A 13,223-nucleotide genomic window follows, 5' to 3' on the forward strand; every position below is an offset into this window, starting at 1 on the left:
TCAGGAGTTTGAGACCAGCCTGACCAACGTGGTGAAACCCCGTCTCTACTAAAAATACTAAAATTAGCTGGGCATGGTGGCGCATGCCTGTAATCCCAGCTACTCAGGAGGCTGAGGCAGGAGAATTGCTTGAACCTGGGAGGCAGAGATTGCGGTCAGCCGAGATAGCACCACTGCACTCCAGCGTGGGCGACAGAGCGAGACTCTGTCTCAAAAAAAAAAAAAAAAATTTCCTATCTGGCTCGTTACAGAACAGGTGTGCTGACCTCTGCTCTCATGCATCAGCCTGGCCAGCGGAGTGCGGTGTCAGCCTCTGCCTGGCGTGTATGCTTAGTTGTGTAAACCATGGAGGGGCTTGCGTTGGAGGCAGCTTATCTGGTTTGTTGCTACGACACTGTGTCCAGCCTGGGATTGGCATAACTTTTGTCAAAGCCAGATTCAAGCTGAACAGTGGAAGTGAGTTTCCTCGTAATGTTATTTATTTCTAGATTTTGTGTTTTGTGTGTTCCCCTGTTTTATTTTGGTAGTTCAGAATTGGGCAACCCTACTAGGGTAGAAGTGATGAACATCAGACGCTTCCTTTAGAAAGGTGATTTGAGGAGGGCCCTAAGGGAGGAGACATTTGGCTTCTGGAAAGCTGAAATGAAAGTTTATTCTGGCCAGGCCCAGTGGCTCACGCCTGTAATCCCAGCAGTTTGGGAGGCCAAGGCAGGCAGATCACGAGGCCAGGAGTTCGAGACCAGCCTGGCCAACATGGCGAAATCCTGTCTCTACTAAAAATACAAAAATTAGCCGGGCGTTGTGGCGGGCACCTGTAACCCCAGCTACTTGGGAGGCGAAGGCAGGAGAATCGCTTGAATCCTGGAGGCGGAGGTTGTAGTGAGCCGAGATCGTGCCACTGCACTCCAGCCTGGGTGACAAGAGCAAGACTCTATCTCAAAAAAAAAAAAAAAGAAAAAGAAAAAGTTTATTTTCTCCAGCTTAATGGAGTGGCAGGAGAATAAGGCAAGCATTAAGCTAGCGGCTGCTGCAGACTGTCATGGGGCACAGAAGCTGAGAAGGGCATCCCCAAGTTAAAAAAAAAAAAATCTGTTCTGCGTCATTGCAGAGACCCAGGCGACCTTGGTGTGGGAAACAGCAGTGTCTACTGAGCAGGCTGCTGACTGCAGGGCAGGTGATGGAAAGAAGGTGATGTCCGTGCACTCCAATTCCCCTTCTCCCCGTGACTCCAAGCGATCTCCCTATTGTCTGCAGGCTTGAAAGGCTGTGGAAGCACTCCGAAGCCCTCCCTGGGGCAGAAGGGACTTGTCAGCCGGGAGGCTGTGCCCTCAGGGTCATGGTATCCGGAGCCTTGATGAGGGGACGTTCAACCGATGGGAGAGGAGTAACCTTAACGTGGCAGCAGGGTGGAATAATCAGACACAGGGGTCGGCACTATGGGGCCCACCGTTACCCTGGCTTTTTTTTTTTTTTTTTGGCTCTGAATGCATTGGAGAGCTCTCCAAGCATGCAGGGCCCTGCCCTGGTGAACCTGCTTGCGTGTGGCGGGAGAGGCTGCTTCCTTTGTGCCTGCTCCTGCAGATGCTTTTTGGGGACCACGGATGGCAAGGTTGGGCTAAGAGGCTCCCACCTGGGCAGCCTATAAAAACTAGGGATTTCTGAGAAACTGGTTCGTTGGGGCTGCTCGGGGCTCCAGAATTGGCATTTCCAAGCCCTGCAGGCACCTGCCGGAGGTCGGAGGACCCCTGGTGAAAGCAGGGTCCGGGCCAGAGTGTGGCCTGTGCACCGTCCACGGACACGGGTGCCTTCGGTCCTGGAGCAGCCCCCTTCCTGCACCGCGCTCTCAGCGGACGGAACAGGCGGCCTCGGTGCTGGCAGCATGAGGAAGTCCCAAGCTCAGCCAAGGTCACTCGGGGCGCAGGGTCCAGGGGCCGCCCACCCGGCTACCCCCAGGGACGCCGGGAGCTGAGAGCGCAGAGGCGGAAGTGGGGTCTGCCAGTGAGCGGCGCGAGGCGCCGGGGTGTGTCCGGGGGGCCTTCCCCAATGGAGGCCAGCTCCGGTGATAGACGTTGTCCAATGAAGTCCCTTGGGAGGCGGGGTTGAGGCGAGTGTTGTCCAATCGGTAGGGTCACTTGAGGGGCCCGCCCTCCTCCCCTGCCATAGGTGGGCCTCCCGCACGGGGCGGGGAGAGCGGGCTTTCCCCAATGGTCGGTGGCCCGGGAGGGGGCGTGGCCGCGGCGCCCAGGCTGGCCGCGGCGGCGGCTGCCACTCCGGCCCTCAGTCCAGCCGTCCGCTGCCGCGTTCGCAGCATGGCCGCCCTGGGGCGGCCGGGCTCGGGGCCGCGCGCTGCGGTGCCCGCTTGGAAGCGTGAGATCCTGGAGCGGAAGCGGGCCAAGCTAGCCGCGCTGGGCGGGGGCGCGGGGCCCGGGGCGGCGGAGCCCGAGCAGCGGGTGCTGGCCGAGAGCCTGGGCCCGCTGCGCGAGAACCCGTTCATGCTGCTGGAGGCCGAGCGGCGGCGCGGCGGGGGCGCGGCGGGGGCGCGGCTGCTGGAGCGGTACCGCCGCGTGCCTGGCGTGCGCGCCCTCCGCGCCGACAGCGTCCTCATCATTGAGACGGTGCCCGGCTTCCCGCCCGCGCCGCCCGCCCCGGGGGCCGCGCAGATCCGCGCCGCCGAGGTGCTGGTGTACGGGGCGCCGCCCGGTCGCGTCAGCCGCCTACTGGAGAGGTTCGACCCGCCCGCCGCGCCGCGCCGCCGCGGGAGCCCCGAGCGCGCCCGCCCCCCGCCGCCGCCGCCGCCGCCGCCGCCGCCGCCGCCCGCGCCGCCCCGGCCCCCGCCCGCGGCCCCCAGCCCGCCCGCCGCACCCGGGCCCCGCGGTGGCGGGGCGAGCCCCGGGGCCCGGCGCAGCGACTTCCTCCAGAAGACCGGCAGCAACTCCTTCACCGTCCACCCCCGGGGTCTGCACCGCGGCGCGGGCGCCCGCCTGCTCTCCAACGGGCACTCGGCCCCTGAGCCCCGGGCCGGCCCTGCCAACCGCCTCGCGGGCTCCCCGCCTGGGTCGGGACAGTGGAAGCCAAAGGTGGAGTCGGGGGATCCTTCCCTCCACCCGCCCCCCAGCCCCGGGACCCCGAGTGCCACTCCAGCCTCACCCCCTGCCAGTGCCACTCCTAGCCAGCGCCAGTGCGTCTCCGCAGCCACCAGCACCAACGACTCCTTCGAGATACGGCCGGCCCCCAAGCCAGTTATGGAGACCATCCCCTTGGGGGACCTCCAGGCCCGGGCGCTGGCCAGCCTCCGCGCAAACTCTCGAAATTCCTTCATGGTCATCCCCAAGAGCAAGGCCTCCGGGGCTCCTCCTCCTGAGGGGAGGCAGTCCGTGGAGCTGCCAAAGGGAGACCTGGGCCCGGCCTCCCCGAGCCAGGAGCTCGGATCCCAGCCGGTGCCTGGAGGGGATGGTGCGCCTGCCCTCGGGAAGAGCCCCCTGGAGGTCGAGGCACAGTGGGCAGTCGAGGAGGGGGCCTGTCCCAGGACAGCCACCGCCCTCGCTGACCGGGCCATCAGGTGGCAGAGGCCGTCCTCACCGCCCCCCTTCCTGCCGGCTGCTTCGGAAGAAGCTGAGCCTGCTGAGGGCCTCGGGGTTCCTGGCTTGGCCAAGAATAGCCGGGAATATGTGAGGCCGGGGCTGCCTGTCACCTTCATCGATGAGGTAGACTCGGAGGAGGCCCCCCAAGCAGCCAAACTACCCTACCTCCCGCACCCTGCCAGGCCTCTGCACCCTGCCAGGCCCGGGTGCGTGGCAGAGCTTCAGCCCCGGGGCAGCAACACCTTCACAGTGGTGCCCAAGAGGAAGCCAGGGACTCTGCAGGACCAGCACTTCAGTCAGGCCAACAGGGAGCCTCGGCCACGGGAGGCCGAGGAGGAGGAGGCTAGTTGCCTCCTGGGGCCCACACTGAAGAAGCGCTACCCCACCGTGCATGAGATCGAGGTGATTGGCGGCTACCTGGCCCTGCAGAAGTCCTGCCTCACCAAGGCTGGCTCCTCAAGAAAGAAGGTCAGTGGTGGGGGCAGGGCCACTGGCTGGCAGGGAGAGAGTGACAGCTCACAGAACTGTGGGGGCAGCACCTGCCCTGATCCCAGGACACTTGGCCTGGGCAAAGGATAGTTTCTACATGGACTTGAGGCGAGCTGGGGCTGGGTGGGCCGTGCTGGGTCCAGGGCCCCAGTGGAGCCCCCTGACTTGGGCCGTGGGGACAGCTGGCCTGCTGTGTGCCTTGCCAGGCTGCTGGAGAGCGCCAGGGCAGACAGTGCTATGCCCCTTGCCAGTTGTTGTGGCTCATCTGGAATTAGCTGGGCGGGTCTGTCCCTTTGTGAGTCCAGCTGAAAGAAGCAGACCTGGGCTTGTGGGTTCCTCCCTGGGCTTGGCTTTGAGGGGGTGGCCTCACATGGTCTCCTGGAGGCCCGCTGCATGGGCGCCAGGCGCCACGCTATGAATGGGAAGGGCCAGATGATCGGGGTTGGCTGGATCCCTGCATCACAGTCAGCCTTGGGGTGCAGCCCACCAGCCAGTTGGGAGAGGGCCATCAGCTCCCCAGAAGGCACACTGGTTGGGAGCTGGGCAGGAGTGCCGTGTATGCCTGTTCTGGGCCTGGGAAGCTTGCTGGGGAGAAGGGGCCTTCGGAGGCTCTGAGCCAGCCAGGCAGGGGAGTCTCCCTCTTGGCCAGTGGCCTGGAACCCTCTGGGCACAGGAAAAAGAAAATCTTCAGATTCTTCCTGGTAATTCCTGCACCTGTATTTGTTCCCTGGGGCAAATTCCAAGGGCAGCTCCACGTGACTTCCCGGTCTGCGGTGACCTGTCAGGAAGCAGGTGTACCTTTCCTGGGGACTGAGGGGGGGGCCTGGGGCGCCTCCCTTGGGTCTTCCTATCCAGGCACTGTCCCAGAGCCAGTGCTGGCTAGGCTCACCCCTGAGGCGGGCTGTCCTCCAGCCTCAGTTTCCCCAGGCTGGGGATGGGACCTTGCAGGCTCCCTCAGCAGATAGGCTGCTGCCTCCCTCTGTTTACTTCCTGCCCGGGATTGGCCTTGGCATTGCGCCTCTCCCTGTGCCATACTCCCCTCCTGGAACCAGGGCGTTGGTGCCCCTGCCGGCTCTATCTGCCGGCCCAGGCATCCGTGCTAACCCTCCTGAGGTGCTTCCAGTGGGGGCTTGGGGCTGGGTCCAGGGCCCTTCCCACTCCTGGAGCCATGTGGGTCTATCTCCCCGACCCTCGCCTCAGCATCACCCCAGCCCATCAAGGTGGGGTCAGTCTGATAGCCACAGCCTCTCTCTTCCAGCTCCTGTCTGCCTCTCCCTCCCCTGCGTCCGTACCTTTGGCCCTGGCTGCTGTGTGAGGTGGGCACCTCCTGGGCTTGCCCCAGAGGTGGCAGTGGGGACAGCTCCCCCTTTGTAGAGAGAAACTGCGCCTCAGCTTGGGAGTCAGACGAGGTCATGGGGCTTGTGGGGCGAGTACAGAGTTCAGGTTTCTGTTTCTAGAACCCCTCCCCTTAACCTGTGTGGCCATCCCTGGGAGCCTGGCTTCTTCCTGGGACTTGAGGCCACTGCCTAGAGTCTGGCCATCTTGCCCTCAGAAGGGACAGAACTGGGCCGGGCACGGTGGCTCACACCTGTAATCCCAGCACTTTGGGAGGCCAAGGCGGGTGGATCACGAGGTCAGGAGTTCAAGACAAGCCTTGCCAAGGTGGTGAAACCCCGTCTCTACTAAGAAGATATAAAAAAATTAGCTGGGCGTGGTGGCGGACGCCTATAATCCCAGCTACTCAGGAGACTGAGGCAGGAGAATTGCTTGAACCCGGGAGGCGGAGCTTGCAGTGAGCCGAGATCGCGCCATTGCACTTCAGCCTGGGCGACAGAGTGAGACTCTGTCTCAAAAAGAAAAAAGCAAAGAAGGGACAGAACTGTGGGGGTCATTTGCGGCTGGGTTAGGGTCAGAAGGACAGGGTGGGGGCCGGAGGGCCAACAGGAGCAGGAAGATGCAGTGGGGGAGAGGCTGAGCCTGGGAAACAGGCCCTGGACCAGCAGGAGGGAGGAGCTTGGGCCAGCCTGAAGGGGTGGGGGTCCAGATGGACGATGCCTGGCATGGCCAGGTGGCCCGGGCAGGGCCCTGCCAGAGCAGCATGACCTGCTGGCTGTGACTTCCCGCCTGGGTACAGGCCAGCTGCCCTGCCTGGGAAGAGCCAGAATGTCCATCAGGAGGGGACAGAGGCGTGGGGCTGCCCTGCCTTTCAGAATGGCTTGCTGGCCTCGGCACGGTGGGCTGTGGGGCAGGGCTGTCCCATGTACTCTGTGGCCCCTGGGCCAGGAGCACTCACTGGTGGGGGTGCGAGGTGCCCCTGCGGGTCCTGTGCCTGGCCTTGTCTGACCACCCTGGCCAGCCTTTTTTTATTTTTTGTTTTTTGAGACAGAGTCTTGCTCTGTCGCCCAGGCTGGAGGGCAGTGGCAGGATCCCGGCTCAGGGCAAACTTCATCTCCCAGGGTTCAAGCGATTCTCCTGCCTCAGCCTCTCAAGTAGCTGGGATTACAGGCGCCTGCCACCATGCCCAGCTAATTATCGTATTTTTAGTAGAGACAAGGTTTTACCATATTGGCCAGGTTGGTCTCGAACTCCTGACCTCAGATGATCCGCCTGCCTTAGCCTCCCAAAGTGCTGGGATTACAGGCGTGAGCCACCGTGCTGGCCCCAGCCTTTGGTTGGGACCACTGGCTGTGACCCCCGGGCGTGGGGGTGGAGCGCGGGGATTGCAGGGCCCGGAGTCCAGCAGGACCTGACTGTGGGCCAACGGCTCACTGTGCACCTCAGTGGCTGGCGGTGCTGCTGCTTTTCCTGGGGTACAGGTGAAGGGCAGCTCTTCAGTGGAGTTGTCTGGGTAGTGGGAGTCGGTGAGGGGCCTGCCCCGGGGCTGGCTGTGCCCGCACAGGGTATGATGCCCTTGCCCGCCTCCGAGGGGTGCAGCCCTGCTCTGGGCAGTGGGGAGCTGCTGGCCTGTGTGCCGGGCGGGGGGCCTGCCTGGCAGGCACAGGCCCACTTAAGTTATCCATTGGCAGAAGCGGCAGGTGCCCCGTCTTGCAGGGCTGAGCTTGGGGCAGACTGCTGTGTGCTGCAGCCACGCCCGGGCTGCTTTCCTGGAGGGTGGGGCACCCATTCTCATCCTCACACCTGCCTCCCTTGAGACTCGGCGCTGTAGCTTTTCCTCTTCGTGGAGCACCACCTGGCCTGGCTCCTACCTGTCTGGCGGTCCCTTCCCGTCCCCTCTGCCCTACTCCCCTCCTCCCCTCTTGGCTCTCTGCCCAGCTGGAGCGTGTCAGTGTCCCCAGGGCTCAGTCCTGGACACCCAGGGCCGTCCGCCCTCACCTGCTGTGCAACTTCCGCCTCCACTCCCAAGGCCTCGCTCTCTGATCCTTAGACCCAAGAGCCACCCTGACATCTGCCCTTCCTACTGACACCACCTCCTGGCCAGCACCAAGCCCCAGGCTGGGCTCCTCCCTGCCTCTACCCCTGTGCAGGCAGATCCTGGGTGGCCAGAGGCTCTCACTGTTGTTGGCTGAGTCCCTTCTTGTCAGTTTTCCTTTCCTTCTCGTCTCTCCGCCAGCTCTTCCCATAGGTGCCGCCTAGGTGGTCCTTCTGAAGCCGGGGACCCCAGGAGCGGCCTGGACCCTCCTCCCTCAGCTTTCTCATGGGTGGAGGCCGTGCCTGGCGCTGGGGCCACACTTGACTCAGGGAGCACCCAGCCTCCCGGGAGCCTGCTCTGGGCATTGCACTCGTGCAGCCTGGTCTAGGGTCCGGCCACCCGTGGGAGCCTTGGCTGGGGCTGTGTGGGGGATGGGAGGCAGGTAGCTGTGTGCAGGTAGGAGGGAGAGGCAGGGCTGGGCTCAGCTCACACCTCCATCTGGGCAGGTTGGGGCTGGCTGCTTGGCCCTTTGTCCCAGGTGGAGGCCAGGCCCTTTGGTAACCAAAGCTAGGTGTGCACAGGCAGGGTGGGTGGAGCGAGAACAGAAGGGTCCTGAGAAGCCGGGAGGCTCTGCTGGGAGGCTGGGCTGAGCTGGGACCCACCTGCCTGCTCTGTTGGCTGTGCCAGGCAAAGTCCCTGATAGGCTGCGGCCAGGTGCGTGCGGTCCCAGACCCTGGCCACACCCTCTGCCCATCCTGCATCTCGGGGTCTTCAGGCTGCCCACCGTATGAGTCACGGGGTGTCCTGTCCCCACAGTGGGAGGGGAGGGCTGTGCGACTCAGCAGGCACCAGCCCAGCTGAGGAGACCTGGGGAGGCAGGACGTGACCAGAGCCCCGGGCCCCAGCTGAGGGCAGACAGGGGCTGCCTGTCCACCCCCCGCCCCGCACCGCCTGGCCAGGCTGTACCAGGCTCAGGGCCCATGTGCACCCAGCCCCCGCGGCCCCCCTGCTGGGACCGGTCATGTGCACGAGTGAGGGCACTAATCCCGCGGCCCTGGCAGCCAGCCCTTCTGTGTTCTCAGCCGTGGGGGCTGGGCCTGGAGGGCTTCGGGGTCATCTGGGTTAGCTCCACATATCCAGGGCGACTGGAAACCCCATTTGCTGCTGGACTTTGGGGCTGTGGGAGAGCTCTAGCCACCAGCCCTGTCCTGCCTTGAGCACCTCCACCTGGGGTATCTGTCCCAAAGCATGAGTCTGGGAGGGCCGGGTGGCCCCCTCCCCAAGTGGGCTGGCAGTGGGTGGGTGCCTGTGAGGTCTGTCCCAGCCTCTCCCTGCCTGGCCTCCTGTGGGATGGGCGTTGGAGGGCCAGGTGGGCCTAGCCACAGGCAGGGCAGTTAAGGGACAGGAGCGGGTGCTTTTCTCCTTGTTTTGTCTGACCCAGGTGGCCTCCCCCTCCCCCGCTCACCCATGCAGACGGCTGGGGTGCCGGGGCCTAGGGTAGGGGTGCAAGCAGGCAGCTGAGTTGCCCAGCAGGGCTCTGTGTGAGCTGTGCTGAGAGGGGAAGCTGGGGATTTGGGCACAAAGCGTGGCCCCCCAGCTGTGGGAGGCGGGGGTATTCGTGGTGAGAAGGGACCTGAGGGTACACTTGGCTGTGTGGGCCGTGTGGCCGCTGTGGGAGAGGGCATGATGGCAAGAGTGTGTACCCTTGGCCCTGTCCTGGCAGCCCTGTGTGGCCTCCTCGGCTGCCTCCTGAGAGGCTGTCTCGTCCTGTGCCTGGCTGCGGTGGTTCTCTGCCTGGGGCCCGGCTCCTGCCTCCGGGTCCTTCTAGGGGAGGAGGAGGAACTTGAGCTGCTGGTGTCCTGTGCCCAGGAAGAGTTTAATATTTCGAGCTCCGTCAGGGCTGCTTCCATCTGCTGCAAGCGGGGGCCGCTCATATTCATTAGGGACCACTGGGGCCGGGCTGAGTGCAGCTGAGCAGTGGGAGCTCGGCTGTTGTGGGGAGCTTAGCCCCATGCAAGCCCCGTTCAGGGGAGGTGGAGAGTCCTGACCATTGGTCCCCACTGCCCCCATTACCCCTGGGAACCAGCAGCCCTGCCTGGGCTTCAAGGCCACTGGGAGAAGGAAAGAATTTGCTCAGATGTGAAATCCTGCAGCCTACGAAGTGGGGATGGAGGACGAGGGCCAGAGGGGCAGCAGGGTGAGGAAGGGGTCGCTGCTGGGGTTGCTGGCACCCAGGCTCAGTGGAGGCAGCCCCCTACTCTGCACAGCTGCAGGCCAACTCTCAACTATGTTAGGTGGGTGATGGTGCCTGAGGCTACCGCCTGGCCTTGACGCCTCACAGAGGCCCTTGTCCACAGTGGGGGGTCCATGCTCTGCTGGATTGTCCAGGCATCCAGTAAGCCAGGACATGAACTTGGCTTTAGAGAGAGGCCCCAGACACCAGCAGGAGCTGCCTGGAGCCTAGAGTGCAAGGCCCCTGAGGGGACAGCCTCTCTTCCACCCTGTTCCTGCTCTAGAGCTGCTTGGTGGGAGGGGATGTGTCCACCCCAGTTTCCCCCCAGCTGGCACTCTGCCCAGACAGCAGAGCAGGAGGGGCCTGAGATGGTAGCTCCGGGAGCTGGTCTAGAGGCTTCTGGGGACCCAGAGGCTTTGGGCTCCTGGTCCTGGTCAGAGTTTGGTCCCTGGCTGGAATGCGGAGGGGAGGTTGACCCCCAGGGTGGAGGGATGGATGCCTGCAGGGTCCAGCTGGAGAGCTCTGTGCCCCCTCCTGGAGCCCCCGGAACGGTTGATGGTGTGTCTGGCGCCCCACTTGGGTCAGCCTCATCCTGAGGGCTGAACCTGAGCCCCTGGCATCACTGTGCCCATGCGGGCCCTCAGCCCTCGTTCACGTGACTCTCGCTCCCAGATGAAGATCTCCTTCAACGACAAAAGCCTGCAGACCACATTTGAGTACCCTTCCGAGAGCTCCCTAGAGCAGGAGGAAGAGGTGGACCAGCAGCAGGAGGAGGAGGAGGAGGAGGAGGAAGAGGAAGAGGAGGAAGAGGGATCCGGCTCAGAGGAGAAGCCCTTTGCACTCTTCCTGCCCCGGGCCACGTTTGTGAGCAGCGTGAGACCCGAGAGCTCTCGGCTGCCAGAGGGTAGCTCAGGTGAGTGCCCACCTAGGGGTACAGGCAGCCTGGGAGGGGTGGAGCCTGGTCTGTGTCCACGTCTGCGTGTGCACCTCCGTTCACAGGCCTGTCCAGCTACACCCCGAAGCACTCTGTGGCCTTCAGCAAGTGGCAGGAGCAGGCGCTGGAGCAGGCCCCGAGGGAGGCAGAGCCCCCGCCCGTGGAGGCCATGGTGAGATGCGGGGGAGTGGAGCGCTGGGGGGAGTCTGACACCCGGGCGAGCCCATGTGTCCACATTCTGTCCTCTCACTTTCAGCTCACACCCGCCAGTCCGAATGACCTCTCGGACTTCCGCAGCGAGCCAGCCCTGTATTTCTGAGCCCAGCACTGCCAGGACCAAGGCTGAGCCCAGCTGTGGGAGTCCCGGAAGCTGGGCAGTAGCCAGGGACTACTGCACCCGCTTCTGCCTTGTTTGGCCTCACTGTAGCCCACCCACACCTCCTGGCCCTGGAAGCAGCTAGGGTGCCTCCTGCCATCGGGGCCAGGTCTGGGTCTCACTCCCTGGCCCTGATTTGGGAGGGTCCAAGGGGGAAGTGGGGTGGGGAACTGCCTGTGGGTGAGTGCCAGGGGCCTGCTGGGTGGTGGCCAGCTGCGACCCGGCAGGGGGCTGTGCAGATTCTGCACCTGGCCATTCCCTGTCCTGTCTCCTCAGCCTGCCTCACAGCGGCCATGGGGTGTCAGGGTGAAGGGCTGTCCCAGCTACTTGTCCTCTGCAGGACCCTAAGCCCCTGCCCGCAGCCCACATGCCCTCTGTGATGAGTGGCGTCTTTCCTGCCTCTGATGATGGACTCAATAAACAGCACTGGACAAGGCTGCTGGTGTCCCCACTGCGTGGTCCTTGGCTGAGAAGGGAGCAGGGGCAGGTCTCTGCAGGAAGAGGCCACATGGGGTACAGTGGGCCCCAGTTTGCACGTCTATGCCAGGGTGTGTGGGAGGTGACCCCGATCTGGTACCCCCACTCCTTGATGTCCCAGTGGCCAAGGCTCTGACCTCCCAACTTCCATGGCCTGTTAACCTGTTGCCCCTCCACCCCAGCCTCCCAGAGCTGGCACTGTGGGAGGTAGGATGACAGGCCTGCTGTCAGGGGCCTAGACTTCAGGTGGGAGGGTGAGAGTGTTGCAGCTGTTGGGCCTGAAGTGGCTTCTCTGAGGGGCCCAGAGCCTGGGGAGGGACCAAGGGAACGGCAGCATGAGGGCAGCACAGGGGACGGTGTCTTCTGCTGGGCTTGGCGTGCCCCCCAACCCACAGGATGAGGCAGGCCGGGAGCAGCGCCTGCCTCGGATGGCCAGAGCTGGGGCTGTTTACAGCCCATGGAACCCAAGCGCCATTTCCTCCCTGGAGGATCAAACCTAAGAGCAAAGAGATAAAGAGATGCTGTCTGGCCAGACTCCGGCGGAAGGAGAGTTTGGTGTATTTCCCTGGTCGGGTTAGGCCCAGCTCTTTTCTGGACCCTCTGGATCAACACATGCCTCCCAAATCGGCCCAGTCCTCGGGCCGTGCTTGGTTGCTGCAGGGACAAAACAGAGGCCCCAGGGCACATGGAAGGATGGAAGTGGCCAGTGCTTGGTGTGCGGCCAGGGAAAGGGGGGCAGCAGGGCCTGGTGGCAGCAGTGGTGTCATCAGGCCAAGCAAAACTTGCAACTGAGGAACCGACGGGGGTGGGGGGTGTGAAGCCCCCCCAGTCCTTGCTGAGAGGGACCTGACTCTGAGGCAGCTGCTGGATATGCTTGGCATCCCCAGCTGTCTCTCTGGGCTGGGTCCTATGCTGGACACCAGGGTGTGGCAGAGAACAGGACGAGCAAGCAGAGCTCCTGAGAGGAGGGTGAGCCGTGGGCCGGTCAGGGGAAGAGGACCGGCGGCCCTGCTGGGGAGGACTGAGGGTGGGGCTGGCCTGGGCAGGGTGGGCACCCTCAGCGGTGTCCCTGAGGCTAGTGGGGCAGTCACAGGGAGGCCACTCCAGACCCTCCTCCCTCCTCTCCCAAGGGGGAGCCTCAGGCTCTGGCTCTGCGGGTGTCTGGCAGCCCCATGCTGTTGATACGGGCAAGCAGCAGGCTGGCATGGATCTTTACAAAGATAATCTTTATTCATAATCACAGGCCACAGGGGTGAGACCTGAGGTTTGGGTTCTGCGGTGAAGGAGAACCCCTGTCCCCCTGTCCCCTGCCCTGGGCCTCTGCTGGCTGAGGAGGGACAAGGTGAGGGGGCCCCCATGGTGCTCAGACAACCAGAGCCTCCCTGGCAGGGCAGGAGTGTGGGTGCCACAGAGACAAGCCCCTTGCAGAGCTGACCTGGAGCCCACCATCCCCATAGCCTGTGTGAGCATGAAGCGAGGACCCCCGGGTGGGCTGTGCCCTGGGCTTGTCACTGATGCCAGTGGAGGCTGGCACCTGCCCCTCTCGGCACCTGAGACAGTGAGGGAAGGTAGCTGCTGCCGTGAAGAACAAAGATGCTCTGAGCACACACTTGCTGGGGCTGAGCTGAGGGGCACACGGAGGCAGGCCCTGCCCGTGGTCTGGTCAGCTGTCCCTACCGCCGCTACTTTTCTGGTCTGGGGCTGTAGCCTTGGTCAGGTTCCCAGCTTCCCTCTTGAGAACGCTGAGCAAAGTCTGGGAGCTC

At 63.7% G+C, this 13,223-nt stretch overlaps 1 protein-coding gene across 1 annotated transcript; it reads left to right on the forward strand.

Moving 5' to 3' along the window:
* Positions 1-1,108: 1,108 nt before the first annotated feature.
* On the forward strand, positions 1,109-11,420 carry TPRN (taperin). The gene is made up of 4 exons (XM_003817001.6): positions 1,109-4,049; positions 10,346-10,586; positions 10,673-10,779; positions 10,864-11,420. The coding sequence occupies exons 1-4, from the start codon at positions 2,205-2,207 to the stop codon at positions 10,924-10,926; spliced, it is 2,256 nt and encodes a 751-aa protein (XP_003817049.3). The 5' UTR covers positions 1,109-2,204; the 3' UTR covers positions 10,927-11,420.
* Positions 11,421-13,223: the final 1,803 nt, after the last annotated feature.

Source organism: Pan paniscus, chromosome 11 (assembly GCF_029289425.2).
Source record: "Pan paniscus chromosome 11, NHGRI_mPanPan1-v2.0_pri, whole genome shotgun sequence".
In the NCBI taxonomy this organism is placed as follows: Eukaryota; Metazoa; Chordata; class Mammalia; order Primates; family Hominidae; genus Pan; species Pan paniscus.

Coding starts and splice junctions, on each gene's coding strand:
- TPRN (XM_003817001.6), top strand. CDS start 2,205: ATGGTCGGTGGCCCGGGAGGGGGCGTGGCCGCGGCGCCCAGGCTGGCC. Junction 4,050..10,345: donor CTGGCTCCTCAAGAAAGAAG/GTCAGTGGTGGG, acceptor TCTCGCTCCCAG/ATGAAGATCTCCTTCAACGA. Junction 10,780..10,863: donor CCCCGCCCGTGGAGGCCATG/GTGAGATGCGGG, acceptor TCTCACTTTCAG/CTCACACCCGCCAGTCCGAA.